The 26,713-nt window shown below is 38.4% G+C and overlaps 1 protein-coding gene across 7 annotated transcripts in view; it reads right to left on the bottom strand.

The window, feature by feature from the left end:
* TBC1D31 (TBC1 domain family member 31) overlaps positions 1-26,713 on the bottom strand; it is a 76,643-nt gene that overhangs the window by 36,810 nt on the left and 13,120 nt on the right. For 3 of the 7 annotated variants that reach the window (XM_039464504.2, XM_039464505.2, XM_074387093.1), the window contains 6 exons: positions 17,150-17,301; positions 13,498-13,657; positions 10,268-10,468; positions 6,220-6,396; positions 2,688-2,767; positions 2,464-2,610 (listed from right to left, as the gene is read on the bottom strand). In XM_039464504.2, the coding sequence (XP_039320438.1) occupies positions 2,464-2,610; positions 2,688-2,767; positions 6,220-6,396; positions 10,268-10,468; positions 13,498-13,657; positions 17,150-17,301 (917 nt within the window). Of the gene's footprint in view, positions 1-2,463; positions 2,611-2,687; positions 2,768-6,219; positions 6,397-10,267; positions 10,469-13,497; positions 13,658-17,149; positions 17,302-23,464; positions 26,676-26,713 lie in introns of those variants that run through there. The other 4 variants (XM_074387096.1, XM_074387097.1, XM_074387095.1 and 1 more) reach the window with 4 other exon arrangements.

Below are 26,713 nucleotides of genomic sequence, written 5' to 3'. Positions count from 1 at the left end.
GGGTGAGCCTAGGAGTTCAAGGCTACAGTGAGCTATGATTATGCCACTGCCCTGTAGTCTGGGTGACAGAGCGAGACCCTGTCTCAAAAAAAACAAAAACAGAAATGAAAACAATAATTTGATTATATATGCCTAGTGGGATATAACCTAAGAAAAAAAAGAAATATAAAAAATATTTTGGACTGTTTTCAATAATCATAATATTCACATTGTTATTATTTACAGTTATATAGTTTTATTATACAGTATACATATATGGAGCTTAAAAAACATTGTGTGGGTGTGTGTGTCTACGTGTGTTAAAGAAAATAAGGAATTATGTCAATATTGTTAGAAATCAAGATTTTTAGCCTAAGAAAAAAGATACAAATATCAAATCAAAGAAGCTGTGCAAAAACTTTGTAATATTAAATCTGAATTGAAAATATGAGCATGGACTACTGGTTCTATCTATTGAAAAGGCCTGTATGTTAAATCTGAGTTCATAATAATACACTGATCACTCTAGAAGGCTCCAAGGTAATCAGTTTACTATTCTGAAAACTTTTTTTTTTTTTTTAAAAAGGTACCAAGCATTTAACTTGCCTTTCCTACATGGGTTGTATCTTAGAGTAACCAAATAGTTGAACCTAAGAACTTCTTCTTTAGATAAATTTCCCAGTTTATAAAATGAGAAGGAACAGAATTATATTATCACTGTTTTGCTCATCTCTGGTTAAATAATGGATCTAAGCAATAATCATCAATGGACAATAACATCACCAAAAGAGACAGTCAGGTATGAATTATAATCCACCTAACAGAAGTACATAAAACCTCCGAGGAAGTTTTCTTGCAAGCCAAAGAAACAATTACCAAATGGAGAAAATAAAAACCTTGGCTCAGATCAAGCCCCTAGCTCTAAGTGTCAGTTTATAGTAAATTCAGAAGGAAGAGAAACATGCTAAACAACACTATGAAATAAAATCAGCAAAATCCAGAACATAGAGGGCTGTATGGATTAAATAACCTGGTTTCTTCCAACAAATAAATTGTAATGAAAAAAAAAGAGGTAGTCAGAATCTATAGATTAAACTCAGTGGGGTATCAACTAAATAGAATGTGTACAGGTTGTTTGAACCCTGATTTGAACAAGTTTACATAAGAAAAATTTTTTTAAGACAATCAGAGGAATGCTGATTGAATATTTGAATAAAGAATTATTAATTCTTTTTTGTGTGTGAGTATGGTAGCATGCTTATGGTAAAGAAAAAGAGTCCTTATCCTTTAGGGATACATATCTATATATTTAGCAGAGGGAGTGTGTACATGTTGGCCTGTGGGGTGTCGAGTGAGTGGGAATATTCACCCAACGTGATTGGCCAGGAGTTGGTAACCACTGAAGCCAGGTGATGGGCATGGGATATTTGTTACATTATTTTTATTCATGCTTGAAATTTTTCAGAATACATTTTTTTTTTTTTTTTTTTTGAGATGGAGATTCACTCTTGTTGCTCAGGCTGGAGGGCAATGGCGCAATCTTAGGTCACTGCAACCTCTACCTCCCAGGTTCAAGTGATTCTTCTACCTCAGCCTCCCAAAAAGCTGGGATTACAGGCACTTGCCACCACAATGAGCTAATTTTTTGCATTTTTGGTAGAGATGAGGTTTCACCTTGTTGGCCAGGCTGGTCTTGAACTCCTGACCTCAGGTGATCCACCCACCTCAGCCTCCCAAAGTGCTGAGATTACAGGCATGAGCCACTGCACCTGGCCATAAAAAAGCATTTTTTAAAAAAGTCTTCAACTCTAGAACCTGGGCTTAATCTTAGCTCTACCACTGCTGTGACTTGATCATATTTCCTAATCTCTCTATGCCTCAGTTTCTTTACCTATAAGTTAAATGTGCCCAACACAGGAAAAGCATGTTAAAGGATGAGCTACTGTTACTAGGTCTTTTGCCTTCTAATTCAAAGCTCTTTCTACTATGCCTCTTGCTTTTCTTTCTTTTTTGGATGGAGTCTTGCTCTGTTGCCCAGGCTGGAGTACAATGGTACAATCTTGGGTCACTGCAACCTCCATCTCCTAGGTTCAAGCGATTCTACTGCCTCAGCCTCCCGAATAGCTGGGATTATAGGTGCCCGCCACCACACCTAGCTAATATTTGTATTTTTAGTAGAGACATCATAAATTTCACCATGGTGGCCAGGCTGGTCTCCAACTCCTGACCTCAGGTGATCCACCCACCTTGGCCTCCTAAAGTGCTAGAATGTTCTTTTAGATTAATCGGAAAGCGTCCTATTTTCTAGAATGCAATACAAACTAATATTCATATGTAATATGTTTATGTACATTTTAAAAATTAAAACAACATATCACATAAAGATAATCAAACTGACCAAACAATATTTTATAAACAGATTTTAAAACACTGCAATTATTAGTTATAGGTCTCATACACGTTGCTGCAATATATAGAGCATACCTCTGTAATACTCTGAGTAGTTTCCTACTTTTGATGGGGTATTTCTTCTGAAGGTTGAGAAACGCCACATGAGTCCCCTTATCTATGAGGCTACTAAATGCAGTATGATTTTCAGGCAGTTGTAGCAGAGAGCGCCAAATGAACATTCTGAAATAAAAATATATTTTAACCCCCCAAATTTTTTTTGAGTAAAATTGATGTAACATACAGAATTTAAATTGTACCTGTATTTTGTTGGATATTCACCATAGCCTTTTAATAATATTTGTAAACGCTTTTTGTTTAATCCATCTGGTAATTCATTCTATAAAGAAAAAGACAGTACTAATAAATGACATAATCATTAAAACTGAAAAGGTAACAAATAGTAATCGAGTTCCCCAGTGACTTTCTAACTTTAGAAAATAACACATAGAAACATTTGTGTACCACAGGTGTTTCCCCCACTCCCATCTCTCCCTCTCTTGAGCATGCATATACATAGCCAATAAAGTTCACGATATAGTATCTTCCCTAGATAAGCCTGACAAACTTTTTCTGTAAAGGGCTAAGATATGGTTTGGTTCTATGTCCCCACCCAAATCTAACCTTGAATTATAATCCCCATAATCCACACGTGTTGAAAGAGGGACCCAACAGGAGGCGACTGGATCATGGGGGGCAGTTCCCCCATGCTATTCTCGTGATAGTGAGTTCTCAAGAGATCTGATGATTTTTTAAGTGTTTGACGGTTCCTCCTCCACATATTCCTCTCTCTCTCCGCCTGCTGCCTTGTGAAGAAGTACTTGCTTCCCCTTCCCCTTCTGCCATGATTGTAAGTTTCCAGAGGCCTCCACAGCCATGTGGAACTGTGTGTCAATTAATCTTCCTTTCTTTATAAATTGACCAGTCTCAGGTACTATTCTTTATAGCAGTGTGAAAAAGAGCTGATACAGACCAGTTAGTAAATATTTTAAGATTTTGTGGGCCAAGAAGAAAAATCAAGAATAGTATACATTTATATATAACCACTTAAAAATGCAAAAACCATTTTCAGCTTGAACAGCTGAATTAGGCCCATGGACTGTCATTTGCTGACCCCTGCATCAAAGAGCAATCGATTCAGCTAGCTTTACCCCCATCTTTCTCTTTCCTTAAACTTCTAGGCAATTCCTAGCCTTAAACCATCAAGGACAAGTCTGGCAGAATAACATGTGTAGTTCACCATTTTATCCTAACAGACATCAGTTCCTGCTGATAGTCCTTTATATCTGAAACTTTTAAATCAACTTTTATTTTAATAAAAAATTTTTTATAGAATTTAGGATTATAAAGCTGTTTTCATATATTATCTCCACTGGATCTAACAACTATATGAAACAGATGAGATGTCTTCCTTTATTTGAGAAAATGGGAAAATCAGAGAAGTTTGGTGAATTGCTCATGGTCGCAAATCTGCTAAATCTTGGCTCAAGACTTGAAGCCAGACTTTCTGATTTAGTGCTCTTTTTACCACAATAAACAGGTAGTCCAATGTAAGAGAAGAGTGAAGGGAAAACCCAAGATGATGGTAAATGAAGATTTCCCACTTGAGTGCCATGTGCAAAGTATAGAGGGCAACCAGTGCAAATGAAAGCAATATGATCCAGGAAGACTGCCTTCATCATCAAAATATCTGCTGCCACTGAAGCCTCTTTTTAAACAAGGATAAAATGACCTGCGGAGTTTGGCCTCGATTTGATCTGTTCCTGTCTTGACTACAAGCTAATAAAGTTCCTTCTTTCCTTTCCATGTGCTAATGCAAAGATTAGTTGAGGACTTACATTTCACCCCATTGAAGTCTTCTACTTTGACCTACTTTTTAGAGCTGGCTGTGGTTTCCTTGGAAGCAGCTCTACTCCTTGACATATTTCTGTAGGATATCCAGATATGATCCATACTACAATGCTTCCAGATACCCTGACAGGATGAGCCTTTTACTTCCCAAAGTTATTCATGACCATTCCCACCAGTTTTCCCAGAAAAGGTCCTGCAAACTCTTAGGAAAGCTGAAGTCAGAAAGTCTGAGAGATATCATTCAGCTTATCTTTGCATTAAAGCATTCATCAAATAGAAACAATATTGCCCAATCTTAACACAACTAGGCTAGGCTTGTGTCTGCTATTCAGTTTTTTCTTTAAAGAAATAATATTTTGTTTAGAGTTACATGAAGAGGTTATAAAACTATAAAGAAAATCAAGGGCATAATTAACACAAAGTGAGGACAATGGTTATATACACATATATACGGAGCAGGGAGAAAAATATGATGGGGGGTAAGCACACAGGGGCCTCCACAGCTACTGGTAATGCTCTATTTCTTCATGTGGAAATGTGTATGTGCAGAAAAAATGTAACACAAGCTGGTCTGAGCCTGCTACCCTTACTGGGCTTACTTGCAAGGTTGGCCTTTGGCTGGTGTCTAGAAGTTGAATTTCAGGAGAGTTCTTACCACCCCCAGAACCAATTAAGAGTCACTCACTGTGCTTAAACTGTTCGTACAATGCAGTTTATGTTGAATGCCCGCCTTCCTTCTGGGAGTCTGAAATTTGAAGCCTGTTATACAACGTACCTACAGAACCAGCCTCTAGTAAAAATCTTGGGCACCAGGTCTCTAACATTTATATTAGAGGTAATATTGAACCCTAAATATATTTATGTTTTTCCCCATAAATACATACTTGTAATAAAGTTTAATTTATAAATTAGGCTCAGTAAGAGATTAACAATCATAACTACTAATAAAACAGAACAATTCTGACAATATGTGAATATCGGTACTTTTCTGCTCTGGAGAAGATTTTAAGTAAAATAAGGGTTACTTGAATGAACACAAGCACTGTGATACTGTGACAGACCTGATAAGCAAGAGGCTACTGAGTGACTATGCCAGATAAAATGATGATTCACGTGCCAGGTGGAACAGAGCAAGATGGCATGAGACTTCATCACGCTACTCAGAATGGTGTGCAATTTAAAACTTATGAGTTGCTTATTTCTGAAATATTCCTTTTAATTTATTTGGAGCACAGTTGCCTACATGTAACCAAAACAATGGAAAATGAAACCATGGATCAGGAAGGACACTGTACTAAAATCAATGTGGAAAGTATGAGGCATTATTAGTGAGAATATGGAGCAACTGGCACTCTGAAATACTGCTGGTAGGAATGTAAATCTACACCTTTTCAATCAACCACTTAGGAAAACTGACAGTATTTACTAAACTAATCTACAGTGTATCAGTAGAATAGTTATTCTGGGGGTAAGGGAGAGAGGGAGCATGGAATGGGGCAGGAAGCTGATGGTAATGTCCCAGTTTTTGATCCAGGTGCTGGTAACATGGTGTGTGCAGTTTGTGAAAGTTTGCTGAGCTGTGTGTATATTTAATGTGTACTTTGCATATATGTGTGTGTGTCATTAAAAAGTTTTAAAATCCCTTGAAAATAATGTACATTCTCTATTAATAGCTATATTTTCTTTCTTTCTCAAAGTAATATGGCTGAGTGTGGCAGCTCATGCTTGTAATCACAGCACTTTGGGAGGCTGAGGTGAGAAGATCACTCGAGGACAGGAGTAAGACCAGCTTGTGCATAATTTCATCTACAACTTTATTCTCTTCATTTATTCTCCTCCTTTAATTCCCAAGAGAGGCAAGAGTGGTGATAGCTTAGAAATCACGAGACTTGTCTATAGCAGAGTCATAACAAACAAAATTTAATTACCAAATATTCTTACCTTTTTACTTTCGAAATTACCAGTCAGGTCTTGTTTTAATATTCTAGTTTGTATTTTGCTTTCCCTAGATTTTGCTGGCTGCTGAACTCTTCCTGATGTTACTTTCATCTTAAGATCACTGGAACTCAGTTTATTCTTAGGCAAATCTTCAATAACTTTCACTAAAGGTGGAGGTGGCTAAAAGGAAAAATAAATATACATATTCTAATGGATATCCTTGGAAGAGAGACTTGTTAATATATGACTTTCAAAATTTGCTTTAATAACATGTCTTAATATGCAGAATTATTCTTCAAGCAAAAAACCTAAGTAAAATATCTAGGAACATTTGCTTTGACTAAAAAAATCAAAGCAAATTTCTGCTGAATTCCTTTGAAGAACATAATATACATGATTAACAACAGAAATAAATATAATTATTCCTTGAAAGCCGATCTTAAATCATTTAATACCAAACCATGTTTACACATACATGATAAAGTTAGTATGGTGATTATTATCCACAACAAAAAAAGGCACAGTTAGAGGTATGGCCCTCTAGAATTCTGACAGAAGTACCCTCATATTCTCTGGGCTAAGAGGAAACTGTCAAAGGACTTTCTTCGAGAAGCATGAAACCTCTGCCTCTCTATCCCTTGGTTGAAAGTTTTAATCTGCTTAGCAATCTGTATTATTTCCTTATTGTATCAACAGCTGAAACAGTTCAGACAATGTGACTTAGAATCTATACCTTCATCTTTATGGGGCCCATCAAACAGGGAGAAAAACCCAAACAACTTCAATTTACTTAAAGTAACATTACTCACTAGAACATTTTCTCCAAAAATAATATTCTCTTTGAAATCAAAAGATCTTCGTTCTTCAAAGGAAGTGAGCAAATAAGGTAACTCAGGCTTTCTAAGTTCTAAATACAATTCAAGCACAATGACCATTTATAGTTTATAATTCAATTCTTTACTTCATCTATGGGATGAGATTAATAGTGGTCTGACTTATGAATATTAGCCATCTTTAATATCCTTAAACTATTTTTTGACTTCAATCCATTCTTCTAAATTTTTATTAAAATTTCCATCTAATGTCACAATTTCCCATTTGAGCCTTCCCCTCTACCATAAGTATAACCTCCCAAAAAGAACCTGAGAATGACCTGATCTGACATACCTTTGTAGTGTTAAACCTTCAACACATAAGAATTCATTTGCTCTATTACCACAATACCAGAAATTCTCCGATGACAAGAAAATAAAACTGGTAAGAATGGGACAAAGGGGAGTTAGATTTATAGAGAATAGAGAGCTGAACATTAACGTAGGCCGGAAGAGCCAAAAGACAGATGGTATTGGTAATGCGTCCAAAAAATAAGACCATTCTACTTCTAAGCTAGCTTTTCTATTCATGTGATCTCAATTTGCTCAACAGATAACAAGCAGAAAGGAACTAAATGACTCACTCTTACCATTGTTTTTCTCAGATCTCTGCCTGCCTCTATGAAGAAGGTTTAGCTGGTACTGTAAAACTGACTATTCAAAGAGGCTGAAAACTCTCTCAGTAAGAGCCGATATTAGTACATTTTAAAAACTTTATTAATATATAGCACATATTATAATGTAAATATATATAGTATAATCATATAAAGAGCAAAAGAGCAGAGTATAATCCTACATGTTTAGAGAAAATGTATGCATACACACACACATGCATGTGTACCTGCACGCACACACAGACACAGATATACAGTGAATTCTCACTATTTGCACTGGTTCTATAAAGTCACCATGAACACTCAATCAGTGAATACTGAAACACTGCTCCTGGGGAAACATGGGGTCCAGTTCCTGAGAGCCTCATTAACCATTCAATGCATAACCTTGTTCTATGTGTTTCTGTTTACAGACATCTTATTTAATTCATTTCGTTGATTTGTTGTCACTGAACTCACAGCTAATAGCACTACAACTCATTCCTGAATGAGTTTATCTAACACACGTATTTTCTCTGTAAGGTACGCCACAGCCTCCCGTGTTTAGAAACAATAAATAGTGCTTCAGCGCTATGCTTGGGGACAACTTTAAACAGTAAAATCTTAACAAGAAGCCTCAAAATGCAAAAAAAAAGGCATTAAGTAGACGACAAATAGGATACTTGTTTAAGCTATGAGAGCTGAAATAAGAAGACGGAGAGTTGCCTTGTTTGACTTCAGCAGGGAGAAAGGGTATCAGGTGACTCAAATTTTTCAGTGCTCTGTGCATGTCCCTGAATGACCATGAACGCACTGCAAGTATTAATTTTGAAGTTGCAAATACATTTTAGTGACTAGGAGAATTCTCATGTATAGAATGAGCAAATAAGGAGGAGTGACTATATATTTACACACATAGAAAAGAAACTGGGAAAGTATAAATCAGAACCATCTAAGAAGGGTGTGGTGAGGCTTTCAGAGATTTGTATTTGCCTATTTGCTATTCTGTATATTCTTTTCTTTTCTGCAATGAGACAATAACTACTTGTACAATTTTTTTAAAAGATTAAAAAAAAAGGAGGCATATAAAAAAAAGAAGGTATTAGGAATCAGAACACCATCTATGGCCATACTACTTCAAATGCGCCCAATCTTATGTGATCTTGGAAGAACTGGAACACCCAGAACTGCTAGTTACTAGCTATGTGATTAAGTTTGAGAATGAACTTCTTCCTGTGTAAAATAAAAGGGTGAGACCAGGTGATCATCAAAGTCTCTGTGAGGGCCACTATGGTGCTATTCCAGACTGGAAGACACATGGACAATATGACTTGTTAGCTGGGGCAATTTTAGATAGGCAGAGAAGAGGAGTGAGGTGTGCATTTTAGTGAAATGAATGGTGTGGATAATAGATGCAGAAATAAGGATGCTGTCTATGGGGGATAATGAGGGAAGTTATGAGTTGGAGGAAGTAAGTTAGATAGGTAGACAAGATTAGAGAGAATACTGAGAGCCAGGCAGAAGGGCTTGGACTTAATTCAACAAACACAGGAAGGAAGCACTAAGTGACATTAGTTAAGAAATGATAATGAATTATTTTAGAAGACGGAAGGATGGGCAGGGCAGGCACTGAGGGCCGGGGTTTAAGATCTGTCCTCCCTCCCCTCCCCTCCTCTCTTCTCCTTTCCTTCCCTCCCTCCCTTCCTTCCTTCGAGTTTAAGATCTTTCTTTTTCTTTCCTTTCCTTCCCTCCCTCACTCCCTTCCTTCCCCCTCTCTCTTTCTCTCTTTCTGAGGCAATTTCGCTCTTGTAGCCCAGGCTGGAGTGTAATGGCTTGGTCTCAGCTCACCACTACCTCTGCCTCCTGGGTTCAAGCAATTCTTCCTCAGCCTCCCAAGTAGCTGGGATTACAGGCACCCGCTCTCACGCCCAGCTAATTTTGTATTTTCAGTAGAGACAGGGTTTCTCCATGTTGGTCAGGCTGGTCTCCAGCTTATGGCCTCAGGTGATCCACCTGCCTCATCCTCCCAAAGTGCTTAGATTACAAGCATGAGCCACCATGCTTGGCCTAAGTTTAAGGTATTTCTTTAAATTACTGTTACTCTAGAGTAGTTAACGAAGACCAATACAAGGATAGCAATTATGGAGGTGGAGAACAGGCAGCACATTTATAGATATTTCAAATTTAAGAAGTTATATGACTTAGTATTGACTGGGTTTAGGAAATAAAGGGATAGGAAGTCATAGAGCTTCAAGGTTTCTAGCCTACGAGACGGGAAGAAAATGTGAGACAAAAATGAAGAAACCAGGATTGAAGAACTCATGGGAAGGAGGTAACAAGTAACACCTTAAATGAGAGAGAGACATCAAACAGAGATGTCCGCCAGAAAGGTAGCAATTTAAGAATGGAGCATATGTGACAAATCAAGGCCAGAGATGTGGCTTTGGGAGTCAGAGCAACAAAACACATCCAGAAAAATGGTAAGTTCCAGCTAAGTTAGAAATAGCAGCATCAGGATTTTATTCTTGATGATACAATATTTAAATGTTTTTACAAAGCGGATGTTGATTATTTGATCATACATACCTTATTTATTTCTTGTGTTAAAGCCTGAACTGAGTATATGTTTAGACTTCCATTTTCCAGAATAGATGCAATGTACCGTCCATGTGGGCTAATTACTGATGAGCTAATTCCTTCATCAAGGCTCCCAATCTCAAAGAGCAGTTTACAAGTCTGTATATTGATAAATCTCATAATACCATCTTGACTTAGTACTCCAAGAACCTAAGAGTAGGGAAAAAACCCCATAAATTCCTAAAAACATGTGATAGTCAAATATCTGAAAGTCAAACTAAATACACGTCTTTATATGTATGCAGCGTTTGTGTGTGTAAGTATGTGTGTGTGTGTGCGTATTTTGAGGGGGACACCTAGGGAAAATTCTATTCTCAGTAAGATGTTATATCTTTTATTTTATTATTATTATCATTTTTGAGATGGAGTTTCGCTCTTGTTGCCCAGGCTGGAGTGCAATGGCATGATCTCCACTCACTGCAACCTCCATCTCCTGGATTCAAGCGATTCTCCAGCCTCAGCCTCCTGAGTAGCTGGAATTACAAGTATGCACCACCACACCTGGCTAACTTTTGTATTTTTGGTAGAGATGGGGTTTCACCATGTTGGCCAGGCTGCTCTCAAACTCCTGAAGTCAGGTGATCCGCCCATCTTGGCCTCCCAAAGTGCTGGGATTACAGGTGTGAGTCACTGTGCCTGGCCTGATATTATATATCTTAAAATCACAACTTACGGCACATGTTGATTATGCCCTGGTTCCAACCAGAATCAGCAAGAAACTCATCGTGGTGGACTATGGAAAGGTGCCCGAAGTATCTTCCTTTCCCACAGGCAGATCATGCCCACTGACGACATGTATGGGGGACAGAGAGGATTAGACAATGCCGTAACTTTAATGTGTCTCTCCAACAGCAAGTATTGGAAACGTAATCCTCAATGTAACAGGGCTGACAGATAGGGCCCAATGAGAGGTGATCAGGGCATCAGGGCTCTGCCCTCATAAAAGGATTAATGGTATTATTGTGGGACTGGGTTTGGTATAAAAGGATGAGTTTGGCTCCCTCTTGTCCCCCACCCATTCCTCCCTCCCTCTCTCACTCATATGATGCCTTCTACTATATTATGACAGAGAACAAAGGCCTTCAAAAGATGCCAACCTCTAGATCTTGGACTTCTCAGCCTCCAGAACTGTGAGAAATAAACTTATATTGCTTATAACTTAGCCAGTCTGTGGTATCCCAGTACAGTAGCACAAAACAGACTAAGACAGTTTCTAACTTTCACCACAAGGGCTATCAGAAACAAGACGGGTGGAGGGTTTGCCTTCCCGAACTTTTCCACAGTTAGTCAGCGCTAACATCAGTCCTGCTGCCCCCACACAAACCTGTCACTCCCATTGAGGCTCCCCACTGTCTGCCTGTTTTCCGCAAATATTTTAACTAACATTTGGAGAATGGAGAGGCTGTGAGTTGCAAGGATAGCGGAGGGGTAAGAGGGAAGCTAGTCTTTTAAGGGGGAAAAATAGTTTAAATTTTAACTCATAATTTCAAAAACTAGAAACATGTAATTAAAAAGTTTAAGCAAGTAAACCCCTGTGCTGCCTCATCTAAGTGCAGATTCTCTTCCCAGTGCCAGTGGCTGGTAAGCGATGCTACCATGTAATTGCTTGAAATGCTGATGTCACCTATCATACGAAAGACTGTAAAAGGCAGTTTGGAGGTAACTCTAAAGTTCTTCTGTTGGTTGGCTTGTAGAAAGCAAAGCCCATCATCTGCAGTTGATGCAACTTCTCTGGAAGTCATCTGGGCAAGATCTACCCAAATTACAGATGCACATAACCTCTAAGCCGCTATTTCAACTCTGGGATTTTATCCTACAAAAAGGATGCGCGAAATGACACTTGTGAAAAGTTATTCAGTGCAGCAGTATTTGTAATAGAAAAGGACTAACAACAGGTTAAGTGCCAACACTGTTTAAAAAAATAAAATGCAACACTAAGCAGCTGTAAAAAAGAAAAAAGTTCTGCATTGATATAGAACAATTTCCAACTTAAGAATAAAAGGCAGACTGTGTGCAACGGCTCACATCTATAATCCCAGCACTTTGGGAGGCTGAGACGGGTGGATCACTTGAGGTCAGGAGTTTGAGACCAGCCTGGCCAATATGGTTAAATTCCATCTTTACTAAACATACAAAAATTAGCCAAGTATGGTGGTGCATGCCTGTAGTCCCAGCTACTCGGGAGACTGAGGAGAATCGCTTGAGTCCGGGAGGCGGAGGTTGCAGTGAGCCGAGATTGCACGACTGCACTCCAACCTGGGACACAGAGCTAGACTCCATCTCAAAACAACAAGAAAAAAACAAAGAATAAAAGGTACAAGGCTGTATAAAATAATAGGAAGAACATAACATTATATATAACAACAGTGTATATGGGGAGGGGGGTGAACAACTAGACAAATGGTCAAAAGGCGTGACAGACTTCCCACTGTATGCCATTTTATGTTTTCAACCACGTGAATATATTACCTAATCAAAAACATAAGTAAAATAGACATGATACATACATACATGCATATGTATACATACATACATAAAACATATATCTAATCTCTTAAAATACAAAATTTATGACAGTCTATTTGAAATAAGGAAGTTAAGGTTTGACAGAACTCAACTCTTAAAAAGGAATAAGTGGAGGGGGATGGGGGAAGAAGTGTTCTGTCAACTAAGGAAAGATACCGATAAAAACATGTTTCACAGGAGTAAGCAACCAGTTAGGGTAAATAAAAGAACAACACAATGAAAAACTTTTAGGTCTAGTCCAATCTTTAATTCTTACAATTAATAGGAATGTTGGTAAGTCCATGTTTCTAGGTATTAGTGTTATAATCTGTAAAATGGGGAGAATAGCTTTCCTGCCTATGCTCAAAGAATTAAGAATCCAATGAAAAATAACATGCTAAATAAAGCTCACTGCAAACCATAAAGTACAACATAGATTTATGGTATGTTGATTTTATAAAAAGGGCAAACTGTCAATAAAGAATACAAGATTTTGAAATTTTTTTTCAATTCTAGACTATTCACAAAAATAACATATTTATAATTTCAAATTCTCGTAACAGCCATGATGTGAGTTAAATAATTAAGAGTTTAAAAAAAAAAAAAAAGAGTTAATACATTCAGAGATGGATTCATTCTTTAAAAGTACAGTGCCCTACATTTATGTTACTAACCTGATTAGAACCAGCATCAAAACTATCAGGAAGAAATTCTAGATGGCGAATGGCTCGAACTTTAGTGGGCATCTGGATAATTCTAAAGAGCTGTCTAGCTTCCAAGCACCACAAATGAAGATGATTTGACTTGCCTCCAGCAGCCAGGATTCGGCCATCTCTATGTAACAAAAAAGTAAAACAGGTTCAACTGTTTATAGCAGCACTGTCCAAATGAACTTTCTGTGATGACAGAAATGTGCTGTCATCTATGCTATCCAATATGGTCACACTAGTCACACATGATTATTGAGCACCTGAAATGTGGCTAATGCTAATGAGGACATTATTTTTAAATTTTATTTAATTTGTATTAATTTAAATAATTGCATGGACAGCTCAGATTTATGGTATATATTTTTTGCCTACTGTGCTGTAAGGCACCAGTTTAACAAACATTTGTTTAATGACCTGATTGTGGGTTTTCTACCTATCACTGACATTTTATAGCATAATCTCAAAAGTCACTTAACACTATTCCAACTTTCTATATTTCACATACAGTTATACAGAATTGATGGTAGATGGCTATACGAAAAAACAAAATGGCACAAACTTTCTTCCTGCTCAAAGAAAGCTACCTTAATAAGGTACAAAAAGAATAAGTTGTTTTGACTTGCAAGGCCAGTGCTCATTTATTCAACAAAAACTTGTAAAGGACTTATTAATTTTTAAAAAGTGTGATAATACTATGATTATGTTTCAAGTGTCTGCTGTAAGCCAACTATGGTTCCAGAAGCCAGGGAGAGTCAGTTAACGCTGCATAAGTCAAGTAATCCTGCTCTTACAAGATTTTCAGTTTAGAGGAAGGCAAACAAATACATGAACTTGATCAGAGCTGGTGATAAGTTCTATATAGAACTATAAAAAAAAAGTGATAAAAGTTGGGAAAGGATCCAATCTGCTACCTGAATGACACAAATAGGCCAGTCTTGGGATGATCTGGAGGAAGAATTTTATCCTGATCAGTATTCCAGACTGGCTGGAATAGCCAGTTACGAGGTTACTCAAGTGCACTGCTATAGGAAATACACTGCTATACTCAGATGTGGCTAGAGCAGACCAAGAGGAAGGAAAGGAGATGAAGCGAGGAAGGCCTAGGCCAGATGACAGAAGGCCTCGGGGGAAATTAGGAGTTGGGGGTTGGATTTTACTCTAAGTGATGAAGGAGGTTCAATAGGAAAGTGACATGATCTGACTTACTGATTTACAGAAACCACTTTATCTGCTGTGCAGAGAATGACTATAGGAAATGAGATTGAAAACAGGGAGCACAAATAAGAAGGTTATTATAGTAGTCTAAAAGAGGCTAGGGTAGCTTGGATTAGGGTAATAACCACAGCAATGAATAAAAACAAATTGACCAGTTCAATATATAGTTTGGTCAAGTTGATGGGATTTATTGATGACTTAGAACAGGGTGAGAGAAGAGAGGAATTAACATCTATTTCGTAGCTCCCTCCCCTAACAAGGCTAGAAACGATGAACAGCCCAGTCAAAATGAGAATCCCTAGCATCCACACTAGGGTCTTGAAATGGTATTTCAAGAACCTAGACTCTCTAGAGAAATGGCTAATTCCAGGGTTAGGGCAGGAATTGTACAAGATAAGCTTGGAACATCTTGTCATACCAGAAAGCATGAAAGCTATCACAGGCAACTGGAGTTGTACTAAAAGGATGCCAAAGCCAACTCAAAGAGGATCCTACTAGTCAAAGATGAGAGAACTGGAACATCTCTAAGAATGACAACTGCAATGTATTAAAACATGTCAATGGTGACAGGCTAGTCGGGCACAGTGGCTCACACCTGTAATCCCAGTACTTTGGGAGGCCCAGGTGGGCAGATCACCTTGAGTTTGGGAGTTCGAGACCAGCCTGACCAACATAGAGAAACTCATCTCTACTAAAGATACAAAATTAGCCAAGCGTGGTGGCGCCTGCCTATAATCCCAGCTACTCAGGAGGCTAAGGCAGGAGAATCGCTTGAACCTGGGAGGTGGAGGTTGCAGTGAGCTGAGACTGTGCCATTGCACTCCAGCCTGGGCGGCAAGAGCAAAACTATGCCTCAAAAAAAATAAAAATAAAATAAAATAAAATAAATTGGGGGATTTGTGTGACTTGACTAGGGAACCACAGGGTTTTTTGATGCCTGATCTAATCCTGTGCCTAACAGTTTATTTAAATCTTAGTGCTAACGTTAATTGGTTCACAGGTGGTTAACCTTTTAAGAAAACACTGTGTGGTATTTTAACGTGGTAAACATGTGAATGAAGGCCTTTGGCTCAGTTAATCACTCCCACAATTTTGAGCTGTGGGTTTTACCAGTGCAAAAAACTTTAACAGGCCTTCACTCTTGTCATTAGATATCAGAGAACTGAAATTGGTTGGAATTGTAAGCAGTAAACAGATGTGTTGTTAGAATGATTCCATCATGTCAACTACTCTAAGCCTATGAGTTTACAAAGATTGAAGATAAAAAACTTTGTTGGCCACCTTTGAAAGATGTCAATAAACCAATTCATTCCTTTGAAAATTAGTTTAAGAAAAAAGAGGGGAAAATGAAGCATTTATCCTGCCTTTCCTTAACAACCGTACATCAAAATGACCAAAGGGTTGATGAGAGGACATTTCTTTCTACAGGTTTCTAGTTAATAAGCAAAGAAGAAATGAGAGAATTAGAACAGGCCTATTTTGCTAACCTCTAAGGCTGTACTGGATCTAGGTAATGATTACCAATGGCTACAGACATCAAACAAGAAACTGTTCTACGATGCTCCTGATGAAAGTACACAAACCACCTATAATGCCTTCTTGTCCATAAATCAGATCATGCCTCCAGTTTTTAAGAAATACAGGTATAACCAGTGTACAGGAAAAATACAGGTAACAGAGGATCATATTAAACAACACCATGTGAAGACAAAGAGGAAAATCCAGACTACAGAAAACTCTAGAGGAGAAAAGACTAGTTATTTAATGAATAAACTACAAGGAAAAAACAAAAGACGAATATATCAACAAAATACATTGTGTGAACCTTGTTTTGCTTCTTACTCAAATCAATGATAAAAACCAGTTATTAGACAAATTAAGGAAGTTTCAACAATGACTAGCTATATGACAATATTAAGACATTCTTATTAATTTTTAAAGAGTGTTATAATGCTCTGGTTCTGTTTCCAAAAGGGCCCTTATCTTTCAGAGATAAACTGAAATATTTATGGATAAAATTATATGCTTAGGCTTTGCTTCAAACAATGCAGTAAAGCAGTAGGTGAAGTTATTGATAAAAATAGAAATGGCCATTCATTGATGATTATTGTAGCTTATGGAAATATTTAGGGGCTCTGATGTAGGAAAGGTTGGTATAAATAAAACAACATAAAACAAAAACAAAAACAAAATTACTTAGGGGTTCATGTATTTTTCTATTTTTGTGTATATTTGATATTTTGCACAATGAACAAAACGTCAGCAGACCATATCTAAATTTGAAGGTAACTTTTTCTAATATGACAAAAAAATACTAAATAAAAACTAAATGAAAATTTATAATTTTTTTACTAGAAATTAAATTTCTTAAATATTCCTAGTGTCTTAAAATGCACATTACCTGGTCACAGCAAACACTTTGTATGATATACTAGAGCTTTCGGGTGGAGCTGGCAGTTGATATTTGCAAAAAAGTGTGTCACACTCCCAGGCAAAAATGGAATTATCTTTAAAACAGCTGAGGATGGTATTACTTAATGGTAGAAAGAAAACCTATGGAGAAATAGAAAAAGTTAGTTTTCACATAAGATTAATAGAACTCTTTAAATTTAAAATTATACAAGTAGTTATTTTTCTTTATTAAAATACTCTTTTCTTACACTGGAGAAAAAAACATGTCTAATATATGATAAGGGGTAATACTGATTAGATTACTTCATAAATTATTATTAACTTAAAAAAAAAAAAAAAACCTTAAAAACTAGGTATACTATAAGGACTAGGCAAGTCACAAAATTCTAAATGACAGTTTAAAAAATTTCACCTAATATTATTAAAGAGTTAAATGAAAACAAGATATAATTTTGAATATCAATTTTACTTTAAAAATAAAGCACACTCAGCTAGGCGCAGTGGCTCACACCTGTAATCCCAGCACTTTGGGAGGCCGAGGTGGGCGGATCACCTGAGGTCAGGAGTTCGAGACCAGCCTGGCCAACATGGTGAAACCCCATTTCTAAAAAAAATAAAAATTAAAAAAATAAAGCACACTGGCCAGGTGTGGTGGCTCTCACCTGTAATCCCAGCACTTTGGAAGGCCGGGACAGGTAGATCACTTAAGGTCAAGGGTTTGAGACCAGCCTGGCCAACACAGTGAAGCTCCGTCTCTACTGAAAATACAAAAATTAGCCAGCCATGGTGATGGGTGGCTGTAATTCCAGTTACTCAAGAGGCTGAGGCATGAACCCGGGAGGTGGAGGAGGTTGCAGTGAGCCCAGATTGCGCCACTGCACTCCAGCCTGGGTGACAAGAGTGAAACTCCATCTCCAGAAAAAAAAAAAAAAAAAAAAAGTCCTTTGGGAATAATGGGCAAAGGGTTTTAAGACAAGTGTATGTTAAGCATTTTTTATAAGAGTAAAAAGTTGAAACACATTATGTAACCCTATTTTATTAGAGATTCAGGTTATTAAATGGACAACTGAGCACGAAACTGATAGCAAAGTTGAAAATCTCATTATTTTATTCTCCTAATTTCCATTTTCTGTCACATAAGCATTAACAATGCTTACTTTTGTTAATAAAAAATTATTAATGGAAATTAATCAATATTTTCTCATAAAAGTTTCAGTGGCCTTGAATATAACTTTGTGTGTCTTCTGTATAAAACACACACATATATAATGCACTATAGAACATACTGGTTAATTAAAATAATCAACTCAGGATTAATGCCATTAAGACAATAAAAAATACTAACTCAACTACAGCAGATACTGACAGATCAGGCAAGGGCCTGATCAAGCTCCTCACTTCTTCCTTGGCTCACTTTGCCAAAGACAATCTCTGGTAGATCTTTTGCTATCAGAATCACTGTTAGGAAGATTTACAATATGAAGGCCTTATAGATTTCTATGATCTATAATGAATGCATTAAATCACTGTTTCAAAACTGATGTCAAAAAGTGACTTCAGAAATTCTTATTATAATTAGCAGTCATTTTTTTGGAAAAGTAATAAAGTGTATTCCTACAGGAAAAGCAAAAGCTTAAAAGTTATGAACATCAACTGCTATTTTGGCAGAATAGCTGTGATAGATTATTGCCTACATGATTATTCATTATGAGATTTGTGATTTTAATTGCCAGATTTTAATGATTATAAAATTGTTCCTAATGAAGCATGTCATCATTATTTAGATAGTGTCATCTCTTGAGAAACATAACAACCTTAGGAAAAACTTCAAAACATTAACAAAATATACTTTTTGGGAGGTTAGGTTCAAGGAGGGGACTGCAGTTTTTCCTTGCAGAATACAAAAATCCTAAGCTTTCCAGTTTAGTTTTAGGAGGCAGATGAGCCCTTTTCAAGACAGGTTTGTTTGTTTGTTTGTTTTATTTATTTTGAGACAGAGTCTCCCTCTGTCACCCAGGCTGGAGTGCAGTGGCTCAATCCGGCTCACCGGAATCTCCCAAGTGATTCTTGTGCCTCAGCCTCCCAAGCAGTTGGGACTACGGCACATGCTACCACTCCCAGCCATTTTTTATATATTTTAGTAGAGACAGGGTTTCACCATGTTGGCCAGACTGGTCTAGAACTCCTGGCCTCAAGTGACCTGCCTGCCTTGGCCTCCCAAAGTGCTGGGATTACAGGTGTGAGCCACTGCATCTGGCCCTTTTTCAAGGTTTAAAGCGTTCAGGATAGTAATATTAGCAATGTATCAATAATCAAATGTATTATTTGGCAGAAATTTAGTGAGTGTCCTGGGTACACTGGCTGAATTAAGTTCAGCAAAACACTATTAGATGTTTTCTGATATCCATCACAAAGCCTTTTCTGATACCTACTGAACTATAATAATCACAAATCCTGGAGATTCCAAAATCCCTAACTAATGAGCTAAATATCTTACCTCCAAGCATCAACAAAAGAATAAATGTACTAATTTGAAGAGGTATAACCAGTTTGCTTCAGAAGTAGTAAGGCTTTAGATAAAGATAGGTTTGAAATTGAACTGCAACTCTCTTCTAAACTACGTGATACTGAACAAATTACTTAATATTTCTGGACAAATTACTTAATATTTCTGAACTTTGGTTTCCTTTCTTGTAAAATGGGGATAATAGTATCTACTCTTTAGGATTAAAGCTTTAAAATAACAATTTAAAATGCTAGGTTCATGGAACGTACTGAACAACTGGTATCTGTTACTATTGCTACTAATTACTACTATGACTGCTTACAAAAATCAGTGGAAAAGAGGTTAGAGTGTTCTTTAAAGACACTCTGAAATCAAAGATCCATAGTTCTTTTTCTGACACCCTTGGGGCCAGATGTGTTTCAGAATTCAGATTTCCAATTTTATATAGGTAGTATGATGTATATTCTATAACATTATGTAGAACCCCCAAAAACCTGGACGACACCTCATACTCAAATCTATTAATATTTCAGTCTCATGTCAATTCAGTTCAGATTTTGCTGCTAAATGAATTGAGGTCAGACTGCATTTTGCCACTGAGTTATTTGAACACCTTGGGTTTCTAAAGTGTTAATATAATGTAGACAAAAAAACGAATAAATAACAGTTACCCTACAGTTTTATTTTTTCGAGACAGCAGCTCGCTGTCATCCAGGCTGCAGCACAGTGGTGTGATCTTGGCTCGCTGCAACCTCCGCCTTCTAGGTTCAAGCGATTCTTGTGCCTCAGCCTCTCAAGTAACTGGGACTGCAGGCGCCTACCACCACACCCGGCTAGTTTTTGTATTTTTTTGTAGATACAAGGTTTCACCATGTTGCCCAGGCTGGTCTCAAACTTCTGGGCCCAGTGGAATCTCCCAAACAATTCTCGTGCCTCTTGAAGTCAGCCTGCCTCTTAAAGTGTTGGGATTACAGGCATGAGACAATGTACCTGGCACCCCACAACTTTTTAAAGAAAATTATCTAATTGCACTGAGATAATCCTATAATAGGCTTGACAGCAATTTTACCAAGTACTTACTATACAACCAGCACTGTGCTAACTTTGTATAGATTATCACAGTCAAGGCTGAAACCTACCCTGAGGGAGGTACTCCAGGCTGAGGATTCCTTATGCAAAATGTGTGGAAGAAGAAATGCTCTGGATTTTTTTGGACTTTGGAATATGTGAATTATATTTACCAGCTGAGTATACCTAATCCAAAAATCTGAAATCTGAAATGTTCCAATGAGCATTTCCTTTGAGCTTAATATTTGAGCATCACACTGGCTCTCAAAATGTTTCCAATTTTGGAGCATTTGGGATTTGAGATTTTTGAATTGGGAATGCTCAACCTGTATATGTGACTGTTTTTATTCTACACATACAGTAAATAGTTTGTCAAAAATGTTCAGCATTAATCTACTCAAGCCTTTAGATTTAACGTCTAGTTTACAGAAAATACGGGTGAAAGACAGACAAGTTAAACAACACTGATGAAACAGAAAACGCAACTCCAGAATGTGGGGCATTTTCTAACATAACTGATGTGATTGCTCCAAAAAATCAATGTCATGAGAAAAAAAGTGGGAGACAATGTGAGATTAAAAGAGACATCATAAAGTGAAATCCGTAACAAAAGACCCAAAGCAAGTCACTTTAAGGGCCTCATGTGTCATCAAAACAAATAAATAAAGTTCTATTTAAAATATAGAATCAGAATCTATAATAAAATATGAGTTTAGCAAGAATTTGATAATAATTAATGTTTTCAGGGGCACATGTTCTCAGAATCTCTTGAGGGCTGTGTCAGAGGAAAAAAAAAAACTTTTTAAAAAACTAACGTTGGCCGGGCCTGTAATCTCAGCACTGTGGGAGGCCGAGGCGGGTGAATCATGAGGTCAGGAGTCGGAGACCAGCCTGACCAACACGGTGAAATCTCATCTCTACTAAAAATACAAAAATTAGCTGGGCGTGGTGGCACACGCCTATAATCCCAGTTACTCAGGAGGCTAAGGCAGGAGACTTGCCTGAATTTGGGAGGCGGAGGTTGCAGTGAGCCAAGATTGTGCCATTGCACTCCAGCCTGGGAGACAGAGTGAGACTTTGTCTCAAAAAACAAAAACAAAAACAAAAACCCTAAAGTTTTATTTAATATTAAGCTTACAGTTATTTCCTGTTTTCAACAAAAGTGGTCATCACCTGGCCCATCTCCAGTCTTTGTACACCCCAGGAGCTAAGAATGGTCACTTTATTCCTTTTTTTCCCCGAGATGGGTCTCACTGTGTTACCCATCTTGGTCTTGAACTCTTGGGCTCAGGGGATTCTCTCACCCTAGCTTTCAGAGTAGCTGGGTACCTGGCTTTAAATGGTTACATTACATTCTGAATAGTTATATAATTTTTCTCTTGAACTGCAAAGTTAAAAATTATTTACTGGTCCTTTAAGAAAAATTTGCTGAGCCAGGCACGGTGGCTCATGCCTGTAATCCCTGCACTTTGGGAGGCTGAGGTGGGCAGATCACCCAAGGTCGGGAGTTTGAGACTAGCCTGACCAAAATGGAGAAACCCCATCTCTACTAAGAATACACAAAATTAGCCAGATGTGGTGGTGCATGCCTGTAATTCCAGCTACTTGAGAGGCTAAGGCAGGAGAATTGCCTGAACCCAGGAGGTGAAGGTTGCAGTGAGCCAAGATCGCACCATTGCACTCCAGCCTGGGCAACAAGAACCAAACTCAGTCTTAAAGAAAAAAATAGGAAAATCTGCTGATAACTTAGACCATAACCATAAATTTATTGCTAAGTTCTCAGCAAATTTTTCTATTTTATTACTATTATTATTTTTTGAGACAAAGTCTTGCTCTGTTGCCCAGGCTGGAGTGCAATGGCACGATCTTGGCTCACTGCAACCTCTGCCTCCTGTCAAGTGATTCTCTTGCCTCAGCCTCCCCACTAGCTGGGATTACAGGCGTGCGCCACAATGCCCGGCTAATTTTTGTATTTTTAGTAGAGATGGGGGTTTTACCACGTTGGCCAGGCTGTTCTCAAACTCTTGACCTCAGGTAATCCACCCACCTTAACCTCCCAAAGTGCTGGGATTACAGGCATGAGCTACCGCGCCTGGTCCTGTTTCATTATTTTAGAACAATTTACTATAAGCACACATCACACTATACATACATTTTCACATTCAATTTGATTCTTACAGCACTAACATTAACATACTATATGCACACATCACACTACACATACATTTTCCACAGTCCTACTTTTAAACTAAAATGTCTAAATGTCCAAGCAAGGTTAGCATTGGCAACTGTTCAGCATATACTGATTTTAATTTCATAGTGAAAAGAACAGATGGTTTTTGTGTCATGTGTCATTGTTTCATAACTGTTTCCATTGTGGGTTCAATTCCCAATGTTCTCTTCTTTGAAACTTAAAATTCAAAATTTAAGTAGCAATTAAAGAAGAAAAGACCTATTAAGACATTTAGCCTAACTCCCTAATGAATAAACTGGTACAACTTTTATCTCTTTTTAATTATTAAAAGCACATTAAAGAACTCTGGGATTTCCATGGAGACTACCACGTAAATTTTTGGTTGACATACATTGTTAGCTCTTCATGTTAATAACCTAGATATTAAAAGTAGTACTGCACATATAACCTGAAGCAAAATAATTAATCACGCGAGAGACTCCGATACTCCTGAAAACAGGATTTAGCTAATGAGATAGAAAGAAAAAAAAACTTACAAGCAAAAGATGGTGGGCATTAAGTAGACAGGGTCTTCCTTGGACTGAAACAACCTGGCACTGCCACATTTGAAGGGGGTTTGAGGAACTGGGCCTGCGTGTTCATTTGAATAAAATCAGCCAAACAGAAAGCTTTTAAGAGGAAAGACCTATTCCATCCTCCCCTGACTTCTCTACTCCTAACATTTTGAACACCAAAGCCTGGCCCAGAACTGGTGCCCAGGCTGAGTGTGGTGGCTCACACCTATAATCCCAGCACTTCAGGAGACCAGGTGGGTGGATCACTTGAGGCCAGGAATTTGAGACCAGCTTGGCCAACATGACGAAACTCCATCTCTACTAAAAATACAAAAATTAGGGCCGGGCGCGGTGGCTCACGCCTATAATCCCAACACTTTGGGAGGCCAAGGCAGGTGGATCACGAGGTCAAGAGATCAAGACCATCCTGGCCAACATGGTGAAACCCTGTCTCTACTAAAAATACAAAAATTAGCTGGGCGTGGTAGTGCATGCCTGTAATCCCAGCTACTTGGGAGGCTAAGGCAGGAGAATCGCTTGAACCTGGGAGGTGGAGGTTGCAATGAGCCGAGATCAGGCCACTGCACTCCAGCTTGGTGACAGTGAGACTCCATCTCAAAAAAAAAAAAAAAAAAAAAAAGAAAAAAAATCCAAAAATTAGCCAGCAGTCATGATGCATGACTGTAATCCCAGGTACTCAGGAGGCTCAGATGGAAGATCGCTTGAATCTAGGAAGCAGAGGTTGCAGTGAGCCGAGATCATGCTACTTCACTCCAGCCTGGATGACAGAGCCAGACTCCCTCTCAAAGAAAAAAAAAAGAACAGGGAGGAAGAAGAAAGGGGAGAGAGGGAGGAAGAACTGATGATGTGGACAATGTCACGTCATCGTGACGCAAAATGCCTGCATCCTTAGGGTGGAAGTCACAGACAGACCCCTAGAGCTGAAGAGATGCCAGGCTTGGAGGAAGAAGGGTCACCGGGACACTGAAAAAGGGTAGGACAGCCAAAGTCTCCTTGACTCCACCCTGGGACTGGGGAGGCCTGACTCTACAGAAAGACTCCGCCCTGGCCTCACACCCTGCCAGCTCTGGCACTTGCAGCTGGCCACGCTTCATCTCCAGATCCCTGGGTCTTTGTGTCTGGGGAACAAACACTGCCTACTGCATTGAGGTAGTGTCAGGACTGAGTTGAGAAAACATATGGAAAGTTATGAATAAAATGCCTGAAACGGTAGTAAAGGCTTCAGTAGCTATCATCACAATTGAAGAAAGGGTGACCAGGTGGAGGGAATGGGAAGCTCATTGGGTGTGGTAAGGAGGGAGGAGGGAGCAGCAGTGTGGAAACCCTATGAAAGAGACCAGTTTGGATGTCATATAGGAAATCATAGAGGATGACAGCCAGAGGACATAAAGGACAAAATAACAACAGGAGCTACTATAGAAGGGCCTGGCACACTGCCAAGCCCGTGACATGGATTATTTATCTTATCTCATTTTCTCACCAGCCCTGGTAAGGTGGTTATCACAGACCCATGTTCCTGTTCAGGAAACGGAAGCCCAAAGAGGTTGGTTATGTGGCTTGTCTGTAAAAAGAAATGACAGAACCAAACTGGGGCATTTGTGGGGCTCAGAACAAGAGTACAATTGGAGGCTCATATACCATATGTTTCTAGATGGTTAGAAAAAAACAAAATAAATGGATTTTTAAAAGGTGGTATAGTTAAACAATGGAATTCTAAACAGCAATAAGAAAGAACAAACTACTAATTAATATAATAAGGATGGATGGATGGATCTCACCATTCTACTGAGTGAAAAAAGCCTTACATGGACTATTATTGTATAGTTCTGTTTATACGAAATTTTAGAATAGGCAACACTAATCTATGGCGGGAAAACATCAGAGTGGGCTCACCCAGGGAGGGATACAATGGAACTTTCTGGGATAATGGCAATGCTACATCTGCACAGATTACACAGGTGTGTGTATTTGTCAAATTTAACAAATGAATACCTAAGAATGACATATTTCATTTGATGTACATTTTACATCAACAAATATTGAACCCTAGTAAATTAAGTGCAGGCTTAAGTATTTATAGGGAAGTACACTGATGACTGAAGTTCACTTTAAAACACATACACAGCTGGGTGTGGTGGCTCATGCCTGTAATCTCAGCACTTTGGGAGGCTGAGGCAAGAGGACTGCTTGAGCGCAGGAGTTTGAGACCAGCCTGGGCAACATGGCAAGACCTTGTCTCTATACAAAATTTTAAAATTAGCTGGGCATGGTGGCACATGCCTATGGTCCCAGCTACATGGGAGGCTGAGGCAGGAGGATCACTTGATCCCAAAGCTGCAGTGAGCTATAACTGCAACACTACACTGCAGCCTGGGTGACAGAGCAAGACATGTCTCAGAACACACACACACACACACACACACACACACACACACACACACACTCTCTCTCTCTCTCTCTCTTAACGAACAGAGGAACAGAAAGATGGATAGAGTGGCTGGGTGAGTGGTGGCTTACGCCTGTAATCCTAGCACTGTGGGAGGCTGAGATAGGTGGATCACTTGAGGTCAGGAGTTTGAGACCAGCCTGGCCAACACGGTGAAACTGTCTCTACTAAAAACATAAAAATTAGCTGGGCGTGGTGGCGCATGCCTGTATTCCCAGCTACTTGGAAGGCTGAGGCGGGAGAATCGCTTGAACCTGGGAGACGGAGGTTGCAGTAAGCTGAGATCGTGTTACTGCACTCCAGCCTGGGCGACAGAGAGACTCTGTCTCAAAACAAACAAACAAAAAAGAAAGACGGATAGACCCATAAGAGAGAATAGTACCATGTACAGGAAAGGGTAGTACAGTAACATGTTAATGGTAGAATCTAGATGCTGAGTAAACATGTGTTCCAAAAATTCTCACAAATCCGCATATTTCAAATTTTTCATAACAAAATGTCAGAAGGTTAAAAATGAAAACAAAACCAATCAACTAAACAACTTTCACCTTAGGAGAGTTGAAGTTACACAGCTGTAATTTTAAAAAAGAGCTCACTAAGTCATAAATTGTAGCTAAAGGCAGCATCTTCGTGTTGGCGACTTTGCTTTGCTTATTGCTGAGTTACAGAGCTACAAGGACGAAGTGAATCATTACTCTTACATCATCTATACATCCTACTGACCAAGAAACTAGCCCAAGAAGCACAACAGGCCAAGATGTCCC

Source organism: Saimiri boliviensis, chromosome 15, assembly GCF_048565385.1.
Source record: "Saimiri boliviensis isolate mSaiBol1 chromosome 15, mSaiBol1.pri, whole genome shotgun sequence".
NCBI lineage: Eukaryota > Metazoa > Chordata > Mammalia > Primates > Cebidae > Saimiri > Saimiri boliviensis.
This window is presented reverse-complemented; position numbering and strand designations above follow the sequence as displayed.